The 20362-nt window shown below is 41.2% G+C and overlaps 1 protein-coding gene across 1 annotated transcript; it reads left to right on the forward strand.

Moving 5' to 3' along the window:
- Nucleotides 1-3522: 3522 nt before the first annotated feature.
- LOC310779948 (low affinity immunoglobulin gamma Fc region receptor II-b-like) lies at nucleotides 3523-20136 on the forward strand. Its single transcript, XM_083640471.1, has 6 exons — nucleotides 3523-3580; nucleotides 5361-5609; nucleotides 6865-7110; nucleotides 8147-8260; nucleotides 14452-14523; nucleotides 17154-20136. Exons 1-6 carry the CDS (start codon nucleotides 3550-3552, stop codon nucleotides 17222-17224), a joined length of 783 nt encoding a protein of 260 aa, XP_083496597.1. The 5' UTR covers nucleotides 3523-3549; the 3' UTR covers nucleotides 17225-20136.
- Nucleotides 20137-20362: the final 226 nt, after the last annotated feature.

Consider the following 20362-nt stretch of genomic DNA (forward strand, 5'->3'; position numbering starts at 1 on the left):
TATTTTAATACCCAAGTATATGACATACCTATTTTATGGGAATACCACAAATTTCAACCAAATCATGCAGCTTATTCAAAGACACATAACATACATTCAACAAAGTTGTCTTGAAATACTTTGTGGAATTCATTCATTAGTCGATCATTTCCAGGGGATTATCCTTTAATTTAGAGAATTTGTATTTTATTTATTTTAAAGGTAAATTCTGGTCACACATCTTTATTGAATCCTCATCTAGACTTTGCATTCTCCCTTATAGAGGAAAAGAAAGATGTATCACGTGTGGGGGAAATCCCACACAGACGACAAACATCTATTATTTACAGGTATGCATGACAGGATTTCCCCAGGATCCCCATGCCATTGTCTTTACAGGACTTACTGTAACCACAATTTAATTTTGAGTCTTATTCATTTCAGGGGCTATTTGTCATGGGAAATATATAAGAAGTTGAGAATAGGTATTGTATTACAATACAAACAGAACACTTTGTGAAGGCAACTGACTCACAGTAATCACATCCCAGTATCAACATGAACCAATGCCTCCTCATGCTTGTGTTGACATTATTTCACAAAATTGACAAAGACTAAAATACATTTTCTGTAGTTATTTCATTTAGTTACTCCACACTATTGTTTCAGTTTCGTTTAGTATTAGTTTTTGTTTTTATTTCAATTTCAGCTAACACATTTTTTCCCTCACACACTTGTAGGCTTCTCAAATTTTTCAGACCAAGTACCATTATGGACCAAACCAAATTTCGGAGGGACCGCGTCCACTGCGGATATCAACAATCCCCCCCCCCCCCCCCCCCATGAAATAAGATTTGCTGATGTAACCATGCAGTAGCCTATATAGCATCAGAAAAGCTAAACAACATAAGGCTACTGGTTCAAAACAGACACACACGCACATACGCATAAACACACACACACACACACACACACACACACACACACACACAACACGCACGCACGCACGCACGCACGCCACCTTTGAAAAAGTTTTTTCCCTCACCAAAATTTACCCTAACTTTGGAGTGTTATTTAGCCATCTTCCTAACAAGCAAGCATGACATGGTTGGCCAATCGATGCCTTAGGTCTTCTAGTTTCATATCATACCAGAAACTTCACTCTGGCTTTAAAGCAAACCCTGCTGCAACCTTTGAAAGCAAATTTCCAAATACATATTTTCCCAAAAATCGCGATATTTCCGAAAATCGCACCAAGCCTACACCTCAGGGTTATTCTGTATTATGTAAAAACAGTTGTCTGCAAATAAATAAATAAATAAATAAATAAATAAATAAATAAATAAATAAATAAATAAATAAACAAACAAACAAACAAACAAACAAACAAACAAAAAAAAAAAAAAAAAAAAAAAAAAAAAAAAAAAGGCAATGCTCAGGTAGACCACCAGGCGGAGACCCGCAGACCACAGTTTGGGAACAAATGCATAACCTTGGTTTGAACAAAGCATGGCTGCAAAAAATGTGTCTGTATGGTAGATCAGAGAGAAGCAGACCACTGTGCCCCAGAATATTGGACACTTTGCGGGCTGTCCACAGTGGGCCCATATCAGCCATGAAATGGTGTTTGATGGGTCCCACCATTTTGGTCCATATGGGCAGCCCACACCAGGCTCAAAGCTTGGCAGGGGCTGCCCAGCCCATATGCGAAAAGAGCCACTTGGGCAAATCCACAGTAGGCCCACGGGCATTCTGTGGGTTTTTAGGGTTTTTTAGGGCCAAACCCAGAGCCTGCTCATAAAAACCCACAGGTGCTTGTTTTGTCTTGATATGTTTCATTTTCGGTTTAAAAGGAAAGAGATCTCAGATGACATGCTTATGCGTGCCATAAACAGGAAGCAGATTGTCCACCCACTGGGTTCGTATGGCTAAAACTCAGTCCGAGTCAGTCTTTTTCTCAATTATCTTTATGCTGCATTTACAAAAAGATCTAATACATCAGTGGTACGCAACCTTGCCCTATACTCAAGAGCAACGTTTACAAAAAATACTTTTGCAAGACCCACAATGCAAAAGCGTAGTCCCTGAAACCAGTTTGGTTCAGTTTGAGTCTCTCCAGCTCTTCAGCTCTCCACCTTTCAGAAAGTCGCTACTGGAACTTGGGTGCTTTATTTTCTGATGTTGTTGCAAATGGGACCTTTTGATTTGTGAAGTGACGTTTTACCACAAAACAAATGCATTTACCTGAACCCATGGATATGAAGAAAAACAAGTTCCCAGTCCGCTTTAAATGTCCCCACCCAATTCACCCATTTCGTGTATAAAAGGCAGGAAGTAACACAGGTGCAAGCAACACATTAATGAGGGCCCTGTCACTGGATCACCAAATGGATTGGGAGTGGGAAACCCTCTAAAGTTGATGTGGTGTCAGTTAACTGTTATTGACTGATTAGTTAGTATGATGATGACTGGACCATAGAGCCTCTGATTCAAATACAAATACAAGAGCCGTTTAACCATATTACACATTATACCATATTAGCACAAAAGTCCTACGGGAGATGTTTTCTTGACATAACATAGCACACTATATACCGAGTGGTGGGCTTCTGGGTAGAGTAGCGGTAGATTCCCTGCCTACCAACATGAAAGTCGCAGGTCCGCATCCCTGTGTTGCCTCTAGCTTGGGCGGGCGTCCATACAGGCACGGTTGGCTGTGTCTGCGGGCGGGAAGCCGGAATGAGGGTAAGTGTGTCCTGGTCGCTGCACTAGCGTCTCCTCTGGTTGGTCGGGGCGCTTGTTTGGGGTGGAAAGGAACTGGTGGGAATAGCGTGATCCTCCCACATGTTATATTATATACGTCCTGCCGGTGAAGCTCCCCGCTGTCAGGTGAAAAGAAGTGGCTGGAAACGGCACATGTATCAGAGGAAGCATGTATGTGTCTGGCTCCCCCCAGATGGGCAGAGGGTGGGGCAGCGAGCGGTGCAGCAGCAGGGGGAATTGGCCAAGTACAATTGAGGAGAAAATGGGTCAGAAATCAGAAGAAAAAATAAATGAATAAATAATAATAATAATAATAAAACATTTACTGAGTGGTGATGGAAGATGGTAAGATGGAAGGATGGAGACAAGGATGGATCAAAGGATGTGGTCCAATTGTGGTCTGTACACAACAGAAAGAAATCAAGATCGTCTTAATTAAGGTACACCGCATGTGGTTGCATGTGGTACTGCAGTTTACTGCGAGTGGGATCAAACAATAAGATGCTGCACAAACAGGTAAATCAATGTGTTCATGAACTTAGGATAACGATGACCTGTTGATGTAACCAAAGGTGAATCACTAGCCGACTTACTAGCATAGTAAGTACAATAATCCAAGGCAGCACTTGTCCAGGCCAACTCTCAAACAAATGATGACATGAATTGGCTCTTAAAGGGAGCAGGTGGGGTAATCGGCCTAAATGCCTAACAGAAAGTGTAGCCTAGCTGTTGCAGGAAGCTGTGGTCTGATGTCAGACTGAAGTGAAGCCGCCTGCAGGAGACTCAGTCAGTCATTCCATCAGCAGCATGGAGATGACAGCTCTATGCATTCTTGTCGGTAAGTTTGTGTGTGTGTGTGTGCGTGTGTGTGTGCGTGTGTGCATGCGTACTCCGTGCAAAAGACTTATGCTAAAACAACAGTTAAATATTGCTGTCTCAGCCACTATAGGCAGCCTTTACATCTTGAGTAGCCGATGCACTGTGGTGCTGAACATGTTTGCATTATGTCAATGCCTGAATTTGTTAGATTAGGCAACTATTATAATAGTTTTTTCTTCTTCTGTCAAGCGAAGCTCATATTATGATATCCAGTCTCTGGTCTTATGCAACCTTCCAAAATATTTGGATCTTTCATCGTTGCCCAACTTTGGATCAAAATAAAAGTATGTGTGTGTGTGTGTGTGTGTGTGTGTGTGTGTGTGTGTGTGTGTGTGTGTGTGTGTGTGTGTGTGTGTGTGTGTGTGTGTGTGTGTGTGTGTGTGTGTGTGTGTGTGTGTGTGTGTGTGTGCGTGTGCGTGCGTGCATGTTTGTGTGTCTGTGGTTCCTGATGATGATGTTGTTGTTAATGAAAATCGTAGAGAGGTGTTTGTTCTAGAGGTTGGCTGTACCTTTGACCACAGCCTAGAGGAGGCCTTTCTAAACAAGATGATGAAATACCAACAGCTAGAACAGACCATTTCACAGCTGGGCTACAGGTATAAACTTCTAGTTTTCATATTTGGTAGCCTAGGTCATGTCCATAAGCTGGTTGTGAGAGGCCTTCAGATGGCTTGTCTCTCAAAGAGAAGGGCCAAGCAGTTAGCGAGATATTGTTCAATATCTACTATTATCGGCAGCCGCTCAATATGGACGAGGCGCTGCTTTTTGTACCCATGAAGTGGATACTGACCGCTATCTTGCATTACAGTATAACTGTATATATCAACCTGCCATGTTATCATCCTGTGTGTTTCTTGTGTATATGCATTATTGTGGTTGCCGTCTGGGCACTCATGTAACTGACTCACTCCCAGCATTTGACTGCACTATTACTGTTTATGTCCTTTGCATACTTGTATTTATGTGGACATAAATAAATATTTCAAATGAGTGCGTGCGTGCGTGCGTGTGCGTGTGCATGTGTGTGTGTGCATGTGCGTGTGTGTGTGTGTGTGTGTGTCATATTAAACATTCTCATATCGCTGTCCACTCGTTGTCGTTTTTGTGCATAAATGTATACGTTTCACAGAATAAATGGTTTAATATGACAGAGTTACAAATGTAGACAGGTCTTTAATCTACCTCAGCGATGGGCAACTTTGATGATAGAGAGGGCCACACACACAAAATCCTCGCTACCTGGGCCAGATTGTGACCATGCACTTCCACCAGTAGCTTGCTGTAACACCATCACTCCCAAATATAGCTACTAATTTGATGAAAAGGACTGGTAATCAAAGTTTATTATAGCAACATTTAGCCTACATTTTTCATATTCAAATTGAGTAATTCTTCCATTCAGATGATAACAGAAACATTGCTCTAGCTTTAAAACAGCCCGCTACAGCAAATGGGGTACATCACACACATTATGTCAGATTAATCAGATTAGTGTTACATGTGCATCCTGGATATAGTTTGTTACAATAGCATTAGCTCAAATGCTAACGTTAAACTGTATGTGGATGGACAATGCTAACACCATTAGCGCCTTGTAAAAAAAAATAGGAAAAAAGGGGGGGGGGAATTGACCCAGGGGCCACACTGAGTGAGGTTGGGGGCCGAATGCGGCCCGCGGGCCGCTAGTTGCCCACCCCTGATCGACCTTCATCATATCTCTCTCTCTCTCTCTCTCTCAGCCTCTCTCAGAGTCAGTCCTGAACAATCGCAGTTCTTTAAATATGACTCTGTCACTCTAAGCTGTGAGGGGCGGAGCAACTCTTCTGACTGGAGAGTTTCGAGGAACACATCGACATCAAACGAAGAGTGGGGGAAAAGAAACAAATCCCACATCATCATCGGTGATCTATATCCATCAGACACTGGAGTGTACTGGTGTGAGTCTGGATCAGGAGAGTGCAGCAACGCCGTCAACATCACTGTGGCTGGTACATTTAATAGTTGTTTAACATTTCTCAACCTCTTATTGGGTAACCAGTAGCAATCTCGCACACACCTGATGCACACCTGATGCATTGATACCTGATGCAGCATTTGTGTGTGTATCGCTTTAAAACCGGTCTTAAAGGGATACACACACAAATGAGGGATATACGCGCAAATGCTGCATCAGGTATCAATGGGCTAAGACAATGTTTGTCTTAACTTAGATTTACTGTTCATTCTGTATTCTATTCTTTGACTTTGTGTTTTTGTATTTTAATTATTGTCTGTCATGTAATTTTGTCTTGGACCCCAGGAAGACTAGCTGTTGTTGGCAGCTAATGGGGATCCTTTTAATAAACAATACATAGAAATAAACCTGGGATCTGCCCAGTATAACCACTGAGCAGTTATATTGTAGCCAGAAGGGGATGCTTTGCTCAAGGGCACCTCAGTAGGGATTGCTGAGGAAGGAGAGCGCATTCATCACTCATTCAATTCTCCAGACAGATGTCTTGAGATTTGACCTTGTGACCTTTTGGCTGCAAGACCAATTCTCTCCAATTAAAGGGAAATTCCTGCTTACAAACTCTTGCCCATGTAAAATCGTTGGTTTGTCTGTTGGCTTTAATGGTTGTGACTGACAGAAGGCGGTACCTAATCTAACTGCAACGTTAGCTATTGATGAAGAGGAGAATAACTAAATCAGAGATGCACAAAGCTAAAGCTAAGATGTTTCCTCCTGTGTTGTTCCTGAATGTGATGCTCATCAATTTAAATGCATGACTGGGACTTTAGAGGCAGGTATTGTTTCAAACCATTTTCTAGTCCAGGGGTCCCCAGTAGGTAGATCGTGATCGCCTAAGAAATCCAAAATGTATTATATTTTTAATGCATAAACTAAATCCCACTCATGTAGCTAACTCAGTATCTAATTAATATTATAACATTATTAAATAAATTAAATAAATAATATAATACTGTTAAAATGTGCTAAATATGTACTGAATATGTACTGATTCGGATTCTGATTCTTTGGGGAGGGACAATGGGGAAAAGAAGTAGCTCGTGTCTAGTTTTATCTTTCCTAAGTAGCTCTCATCCTAAAAAAAGTTCTGGTACCCCTGTTCTAGACTGTCTGTCTGTCTGTCTGTCTGTCTGTCTGTCTGTCTGTCTGTCTGTCTGTCTGTCTGTCTGTCTGTCTGTCCTTCTGTCTGAATCATATATGATTGTGAGGAAAGTTTTGTGACTGTGGTCCAGATCGTGATGTGATCCTAGCGAGTCCTGTCCTTCCTGTGATGGAGGGAGATGCTGTGACTCTGAGCTGTCGAACCCAGATAACTCCCTCCAACCTCACAGCTGCTTTCTATAAAGATGGCCTCCTCATCAGGACCAGCTCTACATCAGAGATGACCATCGACAGTGTTTCTAAATCTGATGAGGGCCTCTACAAGTGTAACATCTCTGGTGCTGGAGAATCACCAGAGAGCTGGCTGGCTGTGAGAGGTGAGATAAAGCTCAAAACTATCTTTTATTTGAAGTGCTTGGTTTGATAAATAGCTGCTAACATGATTCTTCCCATGGTCCATCCAGGCTTTTCCAATGTCCAACTTCCTTTTTTTATTGAAGTTAGTCATCTTTTTGGCACCAACATGGGAAATTAAAAAGACTTCAGAGGTGGAAAGCGTATTGACAAATCATACTCAAGTAGGCCTACAAGTATTGTTACTTTAGTGAAAATTAACTCAAGTACAAGTACTAGTCCAGGAAATTACTCAAGTACGAGTATTTCAAAGTACTCAAGTAAAAGTACATTTCTATTATTTTAAAAATGTTTTATGTTTTAATAATCTGCGCTATACAGTATATGTCACACATTCAGGACATGTTAGCAGTGTCAGCTAAGCTGTCCCTGTCTTTGTCTGTCCTGTCTCTCATACTGAACAGCTCGTTCAAATGAAGCCAGACAAGCTCAGTTTGTAGATCCTTCCCTTTGCCAGACGAACTCTAGCTGCTAACAGCAGCAATATCCCTATCAGATACATCCATTTAGCTATAGCTATCAGCAGTGTCAAATTAAACTCACTCGTCTACACGTGTCTAATTCAATTGGCGTCTTCAGCATAAGTAAATTTAATTGGCCCTACACTAACGAGCAACCAGTTTGGGTGCCCTAAATGCAGAAGTGATTCTGCGCATGTTGCAAGCAGTCTCAATAGTGCTGTTTCCATAGTGCGGTGTGCAAAACAAAAATCTGAATTTACTTTTACTCAGTGTACATTGAAAAATACGCAAGTAGAATATCTATGATTAAAACTACTCAAGTAGCCTAAGAGTAAAAGTATAGCATTATAAAAATACATCAAAAGTACAAATCCTTAAACAAGTGCTTGAGTAGTTGTACTTGAATACTTTCCACCTCCGGTTTTCCTCTGCACTTAAATTGAGGCCATGGTGGTCGACCTGTCAGATTAGCTGAGATGCAGAGCTGCTGTATTTTTTGTATTGAGGCCAATCTGTGGTTTTTCTTCTTGTTTTGAAGAGTTGCCTCCTGGGCCGTCTCACCCCTCCAGCATTGTGCACATAGTGCTTGCTGTGGTGGGCGTCTTCCTCCTGAAGGCCTGTCTGCTGCTGTTCTTCTGGAGGAGGCACACAGGTCAGAGCGTTCTGTAAATGCACTGCTGCCACAATATTATTTCTGTCAAACAAACACAACAATGAAGCGAGTGAAATTGAAGTTGGAGCTGAAATCGAAAGAGTTTTGTTTCAAAAGGAGATATCCACCATTTGAAACTCTTCTGAAAACACAAAATGATTATGGTATATAGTTTTTTTTTATTGTTTCATTTTCAGACATAGGTTCAGTGCCGTTAACAATTGGGCATACACACCCAAGCAAAGAACAAAACTAAACAATAGCGGCGAACAGACGGGACAGAACCCATGAAAAATAGTCTTCAAATAAGCTGCATGTACAAATATGGTGTAACGGCGACATTGACAGTGTGAATGCTTGATCTGAAAAGAAACCTGTGCAGTCCCATATCCAGTCAATTGTACAGGTTTGGTTTTAAATGATTAAAAACAAACAAAAAACAAGACAAGAGAAGTAAACAAACAAATTCAAATGGAAAGAAAAGAAAGAAAAAGAGACAAAAGGCAAACAAACAAGCAAACAAACAAACAAACAAACAAACAAAAAACACATTACAACATGATGCTACCAGTCTACTAAAATGTACAAAAAAATCTGTTTACAAGAGACGCTGTACAGAAAATCACCGGGAGTCCATGAGAGGAATCACAAAATGATTATGGATCTTAAATTAAGAACATTATGGCACGTTTTAAAAACACAACAGGTAACAGTCACTGAAATCCTTGGTTGACAAAATTCTAACACTTTTACAGACTGGATCTATATAGCCTATAGATATCAATTCTGTCAAGCTGCCCCTGAGCAAGGCAGTAAGCCCAAAATATTTGAGAGGAGATGAAGTATGTGGTATTGGTAACAAGAGAGAGCATAATGACTCCGAGTCAAGTCCACCTTCTAAATAAAGGTTGAAATAAAAACACTACTCTTTACAGTAGTCCGATGCCTTGTCTGAACCAAATCTCACCCAAAAATCTGGATCAGACTCTGATGTCTGGGTCATCAGACATCAAACAAAAACAATAATCTTATCTGATTGCACTTGAGGCTACTTAAGGTTGATCCATATCGTGCAACTCTGACAGCTTGCACGATTTCACACCTCCAGTCATGTGACTTTGCAATGACGCTCACGTGACTTCCTGTTGTAAGCCACACACAACATGACGCACATTGTACTTCCTGTGGGGACCATCTGTCTCGTGATGACCTTTCTGCTGCTGTTCCTCTGGAGGAGGCAGGTCAGAGTGTTACCATGTAAACGCACTGCTTTCACAATATGATTTCTGTCAAAACAAAACACATACATTCTCATCAGAACATCAGTGACGAGATCAACACGGCACCAATATAAATGCAACATGAATGTGTGAATACAATACAACAGTCGAACAACATAACCGACAATGTCATCAAAAACAAAATAAAATTCACATACCGGTAGTAGCCAAGGTGGGCAACATTGTGAGTACATTGTGAAGTGAAGTTGGAGAAAAGGAGAGATCCACCAAAAAAAAAAACTGCAAAACTACAGATGCTAAATTTAAGCAGATCGTGGTATTTTTTAATAACATAACAAGTAACACACAACTGAAGACTTTACTTTACAAAATTCTAACACTTTTACTGACTGGATTTCTAGGCTATATAACTTCTGCCAAGCTGCCCATGAGCAAGGCAGGTAAGCCTAGAGGAGATGAAGTGGCTATGTAGCTGTAAAGCTGTGACTTTGGACCCAGGCGCAGAGATGCCAGACACAAGGAGCAGTTTTAAGTCTTTTACTTTGAATTTCAGGCATAAAAAATAAACAAGGAATATTGCGAAAACATGAACAACAACTAGCCTAAACTGTGTTGGCAGGCAGACGGATAAACTATTAAGTTTCACAAAGAGTGAGGAACAGCAGTCCAATGGTACTTTCCCAGCACCAGACGTGATGATTATATAGCATGCCAACCAGGTGCAGAAAATCATAGTGGCATTAGCAAGGAGGATTATGTCACTGTTATTGTACTGTAGGCTGCCTCCTCCCGCCGCTGCCAGTGGTGCGGGAAGGCTGCCTAGCACCATGGACAGCGGCAGCTTGGCCTCCGCTCTGGTCAGGCGCGCTCTGGCCGGTTCAGCACTTTGGACAGCTCCTTCACCACAGCCCGTAGCGGTAGGGCCTAGTGCAGGGATACTCAACTTGCATTCCACTTTTGTGAAATGATAGAAGGCCAGGGGCCAGTTAATAAACAATCAATATACATTTTTCTGTAGTGGATTGTAGGTTTTTGGGGTGTCAGCTGGAGTTTAGTCTGACAATGTTGTGCACACCGGATAGTCGTTAGGTTAAGTACATACATAAGTGCCTGGGTAGCGAGCAGACGGCGGTATTTGACAATTTAGCAGCTAAATCATAGATTATTGAAAGATATTCCATATTCCAGACTGCAATACTATAACAGAAGTGGAGTATTGGCTAGAATGACATGAAGGTTTGGACACTTATTCAGCGGGTATCTTGCATGTTGCGTTCAGGTGCACTGTATTTTTTTTTTTTTTTTTTTTTGCAATTCCATCGCGGGCCACACAGGGGGCGCCCGCGGGCCGCAGGTGGCCCGCGGGCCGCCAGTTGAGTATCACTGGCCTAGTGACTAGGCCAAACTCCCGTGGGTGTGTCAGCGTATGAGAAAGAGCATTATGACTCTGAGTCAAGTCACCTCTAAATAGCATAGCCAACTGTCAAGTTAAAAATAAAAACACTCTACTCTTTGCAGTTAGTCAGACACATTCTCTGAACCAAATCTCATCCGCAAATCTGCATCAGACTCTGATGTCTGGGTGGTCATCAGACATCAAAGACAAATGAGCTTGATCTTATCTGATTGCACGTGTATGCATAACATGGATACTTAAGCAGGTGGCAGCAACTACAGAAGAAGGCATAAACCATTGTTTGATTGTTTTAGATTTTAGTTACTTGTCTTGACCCTGCAAACAAACCCTTGACATTTTGGACTGAGTCTCCATCTCGTTCATTTTACAGTTTTACAGTTGTGGCTAAAATACAATAATCATCTAATTCCGTTAATCCCAGATCACCAACGTCTAATCAGTGGTTCCTTTGCTCAAAGTTGATCTGTCCACCAAATTTAATTGACATTTGTTCATAAACGATTGAGGAATCCTGTTGACTGACAAATGCAGTAGGCCTAATAGCTGAAAACAAAACCTATAGCTTCGTAACATTGTCAGGGACTTGTTGCCCTAAGAACGGGATTAGTGTACTAAAAATTTAGCGTACTAAATATATGTCTGGGGAGATACATTTCAGCCATCCAGGTATGTGATGTCATCAAAACACGAACTGCTTCACTGGACATCAATTGTGTGACTCGGTTCCTTGTTATTTTTTAGTAACATTCATGACATTAGTAGTAGTAGTAGTAGTAGTAGTATAGCTACTAGTAGTAGTAGTAGTAGTAGTAGGCTAGTAGTTGCACACCCACTTCTCTCTTGGTTTTGGATTGTGTTCAGTGGAGGTATATGCTCTGTTCTCGGAGGATGGGAAGTTCAGATGGGTCGTGAATATCTCAAGAAGCCTTGAAAGATGTTGTTTATATTTGTTTATTACTAAAAAGGTGTAAAACATTTTAAAAAAAATAACTGGACTTAAAATTGAAGAGATGAAAATGTTTCCGCTTCATCAGTTGTACTGAGTGGTGGGAACATGCAGCATTTAACCCCTGTGGTTGATCCACAGCGTGCCAGTTTCACTACTCACCCTGACAGTTTGCATGATTTCACACCTCCGGGTCATGTGACTGTGCTGACATGATGTGCTGATGTAAACCACACACGCCGATTAAATGCTGGTGAATTCCCCACCACACACCGACGAAGCTTGTCCTGAAACCTCCTCACCTTTTCAATTTTAGGTCTAGTGGATTTAATTATAGTTTTTTTTTTATGAAATTATGGCCGCATTGAACTTTCCACGCTTGGTTGATGACAGAGAGTTTCCATCCGTCTCCACCGGATAATCACAACCCAAAATAAAGAGAACTGGGTGTGCATCTGTTTATGTAAGAAATGTTCCTAACAGATCAACACAGTTACAGCAATGCATCTCTTTATGTAAGAAATGCTCCTAAAACAAACAGATCAACAGAGTTACAGCAATGCATCTCTTTATGTAAGAAATGCTCCTAAAACAAACATATCAACACAGTTACAGCAATGCATCTCTTTATGTAAGAAATGCTCCTAAAACAAACAGATCATACAGAGTTACAGCAATGGATCTCTTTATGTAAGGAATGCTCCTAAAACAAACATATCAACACAGTTACAGCAATGCATCTCTTTATGTAAGAAATGCTCCTAAAACAAACAGATCAACAGAGTTACAGCAATGCATCTCTTTATGTAAGAAGTGTTCCTAAAACAAACAGATCAAGACAGTTACAGCAATGCATCTCTTTATGTAAGAAATGCTCCTAAAACAAACAGATCAACACAGTTACAGCAATGCATCTCTTTATGTAAGAAATGCTCCTAAAACAAACAGATCAACACAGTTACAGCAATGCATCTGTTTATGTAAGAAATGCTCCTAAAACAAACAGATCAAGACAGTTACAGCAATGCATCTATTTATGTAAGAAATGCTCCTAAAACAAACAGATCAACACAGTTACAGCAATGCATCTCTTTATGTAAGGAATGCTCCTAAAACAAACAGATCAAGACAGTTACAGCAATGCATCTCTTTATGTAAGGAATGCTCCTAAAACAAACAGATCAACACAGTTACAGCAATGCATCTCTTTATGTAAGAAATGCTCCTAAAACAAACAGATCAACACAGTTACAGCAATGCATCTCTTTATGTAAGGAATGCTCCTAAAACAAACAGATCAACACAGTTACAGCAATGCATCTCTTTATGTAAGAAATGCTCCTAAAACAAACAGATCAACACAGTTACAGCAATGCATCTGTTTATGTAAGAAATGCTCCTAAAACAAACAGATCAACACAGTTACAGCAATGCATCTCTTTATGTAAGGAATGCTCCTAAAACAAACAGATCAACACAGTTACAGCAATGCATCTCTTTATGTAAGGAATGCTCCTAAAACAAACAGATCAACACAGTTACAGCAATGCATCTCTTTATGTAAGGAATGCTCCTAAAACAAACATATCAACACAGTTACAGCAATGCATCTCTTTATGTAAGAAATGCTCCTAAAACAAACAGATCAACACAGTTACAGCAATGCATCTCTTTATGTAAGGAATGCTCCTAAAACAAACAGATCAACACAGTTACAGCAATGCATCTCTTTATGTAAGGAATGCTCCTAAAACAAACAGATCAACACAGTTACAGCAATGCATCTCTTTATGTAAGGAATGCTCCTAAAACAAACAGATCAACACAGTTACAGCAATGCATCTCTTTATGTAAGGAATGCTCCTAAAACAAACAGATCAACACAGTTACAGCAATGCATCTCTTTATGTAAGGAATGCTCCTAAAACAAACAGATCAACACAGTTACAGCAATGCATCTCTTTATGTAAGAAATGCTCCTAAAACAAACAGATCAACACAGTTACAGCAATGCATCTCTTTATGTAAGGAATGCTCCTAAAACAAACAGATCAACACAGTTACAGCAATGCATCTCAGTGAGATTGCAGGTTAGCGTCTCGTCTCTCTGGTTTCTGGCATTATGGAAGAGTTATTCTTGTTCGAGTTTTCCAACCGGAGGAACTTTTTCATAGTTCTAAGAACAGTTGGAGGAACTCCGCCATTTGTATTATTGTATCCGTGAATCAGGAATGATCATATTTCTTAGAATGCCGTTTCGAGGGACTTTTTTTAGCTTGTACGTATTCCCTCCCAGCATGAGGAACCTTGAGTGACATAAGTGAACGTTGATTTTTCGAACTTCTAGTAAGGCGGTATCATCACTAACGTTGACTTAGCCTACTTTTTTTTTAAATCAATTGCTAATGTTAGCTAGCAAATTTTTTACCAAATACCAATTCCGTCAGAACTCGCACTTGCTTTGGTGCACTTTCTGCCTCAAGCGAGTGTCGGCAGTGTTTCCGATCGAAATGTACTGTTTCCGTTCTGATTGGATTCAGATAGAAACTCCACAGCTGGTGTCTAACAGGGCCGTGTTGTGCTGCAGGCGGAGCTGCTGCTGATGTGTCCAACACTGATGTCATCATCACACCGGAGGCACAGCCGAGCAGTGAGAGAGGTACAGGAAGACACACACACGCGCGCACACACACACACGCGCACACACACACACACACACACGCACGCACGCACGCGCGCGCGCACACACACACACACACACACACACAAACACACACACACACACAGAAAATCCTACTATTTCTATCAAGTCTTTTAAGCTTTTTTTCTCCCAAATTATAATTGGCCAAATCCCCCTGCTGTCCTGATCGTTGCTCCACCCGCTCTGCCAATCTGGGGAGAGCCGTAGACTATATAGTGCATGCCATCTCCGATGCATGTTGTGACAGGGTCGGTTCTCAAAATAGAATCAAGCTTGTGTCTAACTGAACCAGACCCGCTACAACAACAACGATAGAATTGACTGAGCAACAGGTTATCCCACAGGAAGTCAATAACGGAGTTGGCTTACCTGAAACCCAGGAGTACGCCTCGGATAGCAGGCTGTAGAGCTCTGATGGTTTCACGGGACAGCCCAAGCCTAGGTGTGGAAGCGAGCTTCAAGCAGCTTCCCGTCAGTAGAATAGGGACGCTATTAACACATTCACTGCCAACAACGTGTAAACACGTTTTCAGAATCCAGCTGTTGACTGCCAACAACGTGTTAACACGTTTTCAGAATCGATTTTTTTTTTTTGACGGTGGATCGTTGATCTGGCCCTTTTGCATCTTCTATTATACTGTTAGAGCCGCCGGGCGTGTGCAATCCATTCCGCCGACCCACTGAGTGGCGACGGTGCTCAGACTATTGAGTGTTGTTTGGCCAGAAACGCACGCATTCCAGCTGAGCTCAACCGAGGACCCAGAAGCGAACGAGCCTCATTCTCATACTGTAGGCGAAAACCTTTCACACGGGCGCACGGCGGTGGGGGGTTCCAAAGGTGGACTGGGTGGAAAGCACACTTTGAAGCGCGCAGCATAAAGCCTAGAGTCACACAAGGCTTCGTCAAAGCTCTCAACCGAAAATCCAAGAACGGATTAAGCCACATCCACGCTCGCCGACGAGGGGCCGCCAGAGAGGGAGGCTGCTGCTCACTGCTCAGACAGGCAGGAGAGACTGGCTTGTGACTGACAAACGCTGCTGAAATCCACCAGACACGCCCACGGAGGGAGGAGTTGTAAGGAGAGGGGGTGCCGGTGCTGCTATGGAGGAAATTACTGTTCAGAACTATATTGTTTATGTCTGATGTCTCACTGATGCCAAAAATAAATGGTTAAAGTGACTATTTGATTGAATTTCACAAAACTGCGATTATCTCAGCTTTTTGTCTCAGACGCTGAAACCATGCTGTACTCAACGGCTAATATCTACATAACTACTAACTCTACAAACTAACTCTTTTAGACAGAGAAAGCACACATTCTATTAGTACTTTTGTGAACTTTCTGTTCACAAAGTCCAAGCAGAAAATTATCCTTGGCTCTTGTAAAATGAGCCAGAATCCTCAAAAAAACCCTCTGGCAAAAGCTACCTACAGTAAAAAAAAAAGGCTGGCAGTGAATGTGTTAAAAAAGTATCTCAAACACACAGTCACACCCATACGTGAAAACAGAGGGAAAACGACTAATGTGGCGACAGAGAATCCGTGGCTTTCTTCAATCACCAGCTAAGAGAGAGGGGGTGCGCACCTGAAATGCCACGTCATATAAACTATCTCTAAGCCACTCCCACTTCCTGTTTAACCCGGTGCTCAGTCACAAGTCACATGGCATAACTAACCAGGGGATACCTGACCATCACACCTGTGACATGTGCACTTGCCAGCCGCTGCTTTTCACCTGACAGCGAGGATTTTCACCGGCAGAACGTAGCGCATGGGAGGATCACGCTATTCCCCCAAGGTTCCCCTACCCCCGAACAGGCCAGAGGAGGCACTAGTGCAGCGACCAGGACTCATACCCCACCGGCTTCCCACCCGCAGACACGGCCAATTGTGTAGGAACGTCTGACCAAGCTGGAAGTACTTGGTGGAATTGAACCTGGGTCTGCTTTTACCTCGACACTACCCAGACGCCCCCCTTCTAATGTTAACACCAAACCCTAATCCTAAACTAACTTTAATCTTAACCATAGCCTAAATGGTATTTAAGTGCAAACCATCTTAACAGTTTTACTATGACTGAACTAACAAGGTTTTATAAACCTGAAGAAAACTGTGCATGATTTGATTGCAATGTTGTTGCATGGAGATGTGTGGAGCAGTCTAGCAGAGTTTTGAACATCTGACCCAGTGAGTCAGTGGAAATATCCTCAGGCAGCACAAGTCTCTTACGCAACACAGCTCAGGCCATGATCCACTGTTTGTTTGGAAACCAGGAAGCCCAGCGTTCTCATAAGTTTCCTACAGTCCTTATTGGTCGAGCCTGGTCACATGACAAGCGTCGTCATGGTTACAGTAAACAAAACACGGCCACACCCACCCGGGGAACCCTCCAGAAACCCTGAGTCACCGTGGAGTCACCACACTATTATTAAACTTGACCTATTTATCAGTCTCGTGATTACTATTTATAGTACGGTATGTCGTTATCTAATTGTGTGTGCATATGTGTGTGTGTGTGTGTGTGTGTGTGTGTGTGTGTGTGTGTGTGTGTGTGTGTGTGTGTGTGTGTGTGTGTGTATCCTCCCAGATACCACCATTCCTTCAAGAGTAAAACTCCCTTCAGTCTACGCAACCTTACAACTAAGCAACTATACCTGAAACACACAAAAACAGAACCAGATGCGTTGGGAATGAGAACGGGTTGGTTCAGCCTGTTGTACTTTTCTCAAATTGTGTAATCCGATTACAGTTACCCTCTCATGTATTACATTTTCATTTGTGCTGACTTTACATGATACATTATAATTGCTTCGATTAAACGTGATTCATAAGAAACATCACATTCTCCTTTTATAGAAAATATACTGGTTTAATTTGATGGTTTATTTTTCCAGATGGATTTTTTTTTGTTCTCGCTTTTTAAAATTATTTGCACAAATAAACTAAACATCTGGACCGATCAGACTGTATTCTCATATACATGTATTAACTTAATGGGAACAAATTGACAATCATGTTTTATGACATACTTTATTTGATGTAATATCGCCAGATAATCTTTTACCAGTTTCAACAAATTCAACCCCCACCCCAGGAGAATGTACTGTAACTTGTTTTGTATTTGTGTAGTTTTATATTTACTTGGAAAAAACTGAAATTGTTCTCGAGAAACTTTCTTGTTTCAGGATTTTCTTCATTGCTTTGTGATTTGAAAGAATTCATATATTGGCATGAATCAAGTGACTTTTACTGAAGCCAAACAGCCGGTGCACTGGAGGTTGAAAAATAATGTTTCAAATGTGAGAGAATTTGACTAAAGATGTGATGAAACAAGCTGATAGGTCTGGAAACAAGACGCACGGGACAGCTTGTCATGTGCGGAGTCATAACACACAATGAATCATACAGCAATGTCTGTTTTCAGATGTGCTTAGTCACCATGACATGACATTAGGTCAGCATTATCATGACTCACTATAGCTTAATCACCATGACATGACATTAGGTCAGCATTATCATGACTCACTATAGCTTAATCACCATGACATGACATTAAGTCAGCATTATCATGACTCACTATAGCTTAATCACCATGACATGACATTAAGTCAGCATTATCATGACTCACTATAGCTTAATATACCATGACATGACATTAAGTCAGCATTATCATGACTCACTATAGCTTAATCACCATGACATGACATTAAGTCAGCATTATCATGACTCACTATAGCTTAATCACCATGACATGACATTAAGTCAGCATTATCATGACTCACTATATCCACATGGAGTCGCACTTTGAACTCTTTGTGTTGCAGGTGAGGTCTGCTGTTTTCATTGCTTTCTAAAGGACAAATCACGTGGTTGGGAGTCAGATGTTCTCATTTAGATGACCATGAAGGGTTAAATAAAGGATTTAAGTTAAAAAAAAACATCTCACGACTCCTGAGGAGCTTTCAAGTGATCACAACCATGCAGCTTTACATTTTTTTGCCTTTATTTCAAGATCTCCATGACTGTATTTGTATTGTATTGTATTGTATTGTATTGTATTGTATTGTATTGTATTGTATTTGAATTGTATTGTATTGTAGTGAAATCTTAGACATAACTTCAATCAGGATGACTTCTTAAAGGTACATTCAGCGATGTTTTTGTGTGTTAAAATAAGTGTTAAATGGCTCTATACTCTGACAGCAATCACTGAAATAGAGTGTTTGGTCAGTGACTTGAAACCCCCAACCCCCCGCTGTCCTCTATCTCTCTCCTGTAGTCCTGCATGCAGGGCGGACGTATCTCCGCAACTTACCTCTACTTACTATTGAGGCCGCCTAGTTGAGCAGCAACACTCTCCCCATAGGAAAACAACGGGGCAGCCGGGCGCACAGCTGTTTTCACGCTGATCATGTGTAGGGGGCTTAACTCGTAGAGACTCACGGATGGCGGTATTGGATTCGGGGTGAAAAAATACATATAGTCCTCTATAGGCATCGCGATCTGACCTTCCATTTCCCAGAAAATGTCAAATATTCTCTGATTGGATAGTTTGAGGTCGGCGCCAATTTTGATCCAATCCCGTTTATCCCGTATCTCTACGAGTTACGGTTGAGATAAGTCCACCCTGCATGCAGGACTACAGGAGAGAGATAGAGGACAGCGGGGGGTTGGGGGTTTCAAGTCACTGACCAAACACTCTATTTCAGTGATTGCTGTCACAATATAGAACCACTTAACACTTATTTTAACACAAAAACATTGCTGAATGCACCTTTAAGCCCACACCCTGTTCATTCACATCTCTCTCTATTCATTTAGTTATACACGCCCCATTTCATTCATACTTGTCCAATGACATTGATCCACGCTCTCCCACGCTATCAATAGCCAATCGGTACAATTATCTCCCTCACTTGCTTTGCTGCTAAACCAATCATCAAAGCGGTTGAGAGTATTTCAAGTTCTCGTTTCTTAATATATGTGGTTGGCTACTCACCGATATGTTGTCACACTGCAGTTGCTGTCATAGAGTACAACATGACATCTTTTTTGTAGTCTTAACCAGAAATCGCTGCCATGTTGGGGCATCAGGGAAAAAGGCTATGGGATTTTAGCAGAGTGATTTCGCTTAAATGAAATAAGGTCTGTTTTTAATACAAGTTTATGGGAGTGGTCATTTGGGCTCAGCAGGATCATCTTTCCAAACAAGGACCACTTTTATGCCTTTTTAAGTGTTTTCTGATAATCAGATTTAAAAAAAAACGCATTTCGCTTCTAAAGTAATAAAAGTGGGCTACATTTCTGAAGATTATCCTGCTGAACACAAATTACCATTCCCACAAACCTTCGTTAACCACAGACCTTATTTCAAGCAATTAAGCAAAATCCCCATTCTGTGTATTGTTTTTATACCTGCTTTTATATTTGCGTTTTTACTTGTAAAGCACTTTGGTTGGCTACTTGTCATTGTAAATGTGCTCTATAAATAAAATTGACTTGACTTGACTTGACCAACATCATGGCTCCAAAGGGAATCCCCATGGGGGGATTTCTATTCTATACGTATTAATGACTCCCTGAAGCCATACTGTATGTGATGAAGCTATATGCCAAACTTTTCTTGTTTTGTTATCTTGCTATCATTAAAGTTTATTTTGAAACTTCTTATAGTCTCTCATGATTGGATTTGTATTGTAGTTAGCAGTGTTGGGCAAGTTACTATGGATGTGTAATTAGTTACTGATTAAAAGTTACTGATGAAAAGTAATAAAATTACTTTACTCATTACTTGGT

This window comes from Poromitra crassiceps (assembly GCF_964638095.1).
Source record: "Poromitra crassiceps genome assembly, chromosome: 7".
NCBI classification, from domain to species: domain Eukaryota; kingdom Metazoa; phylum Chordata; class Actinopteri; order Beryciformes; family Melamphaidae; genus Poromitra; species Poromitra crassiceps.

Bases quoted from the DNA above. Each gene is read 5' to 3' on its own strand.
- LOC310779948 (XM_083640471.1), top strand. From the start codon at position 3,550: ATGGAGATGACAGCTCTATGCATTCTTGTCG. The intron at 5,610-6,864 runs GTACATTTAATA...ACTGTGGTCCAG, and splicing joins CGTCAACATCACTGTGGCTG to ATCGTGATGTGATCCTAGCG. The intron at 8,261-14,451 runs GTCAGAGCGTTC...GTTGTGCTGCAG, and splicing joins CTTCTGGAGGAGGCACACAG to GCGGAGCTGCTGCTGATGTG.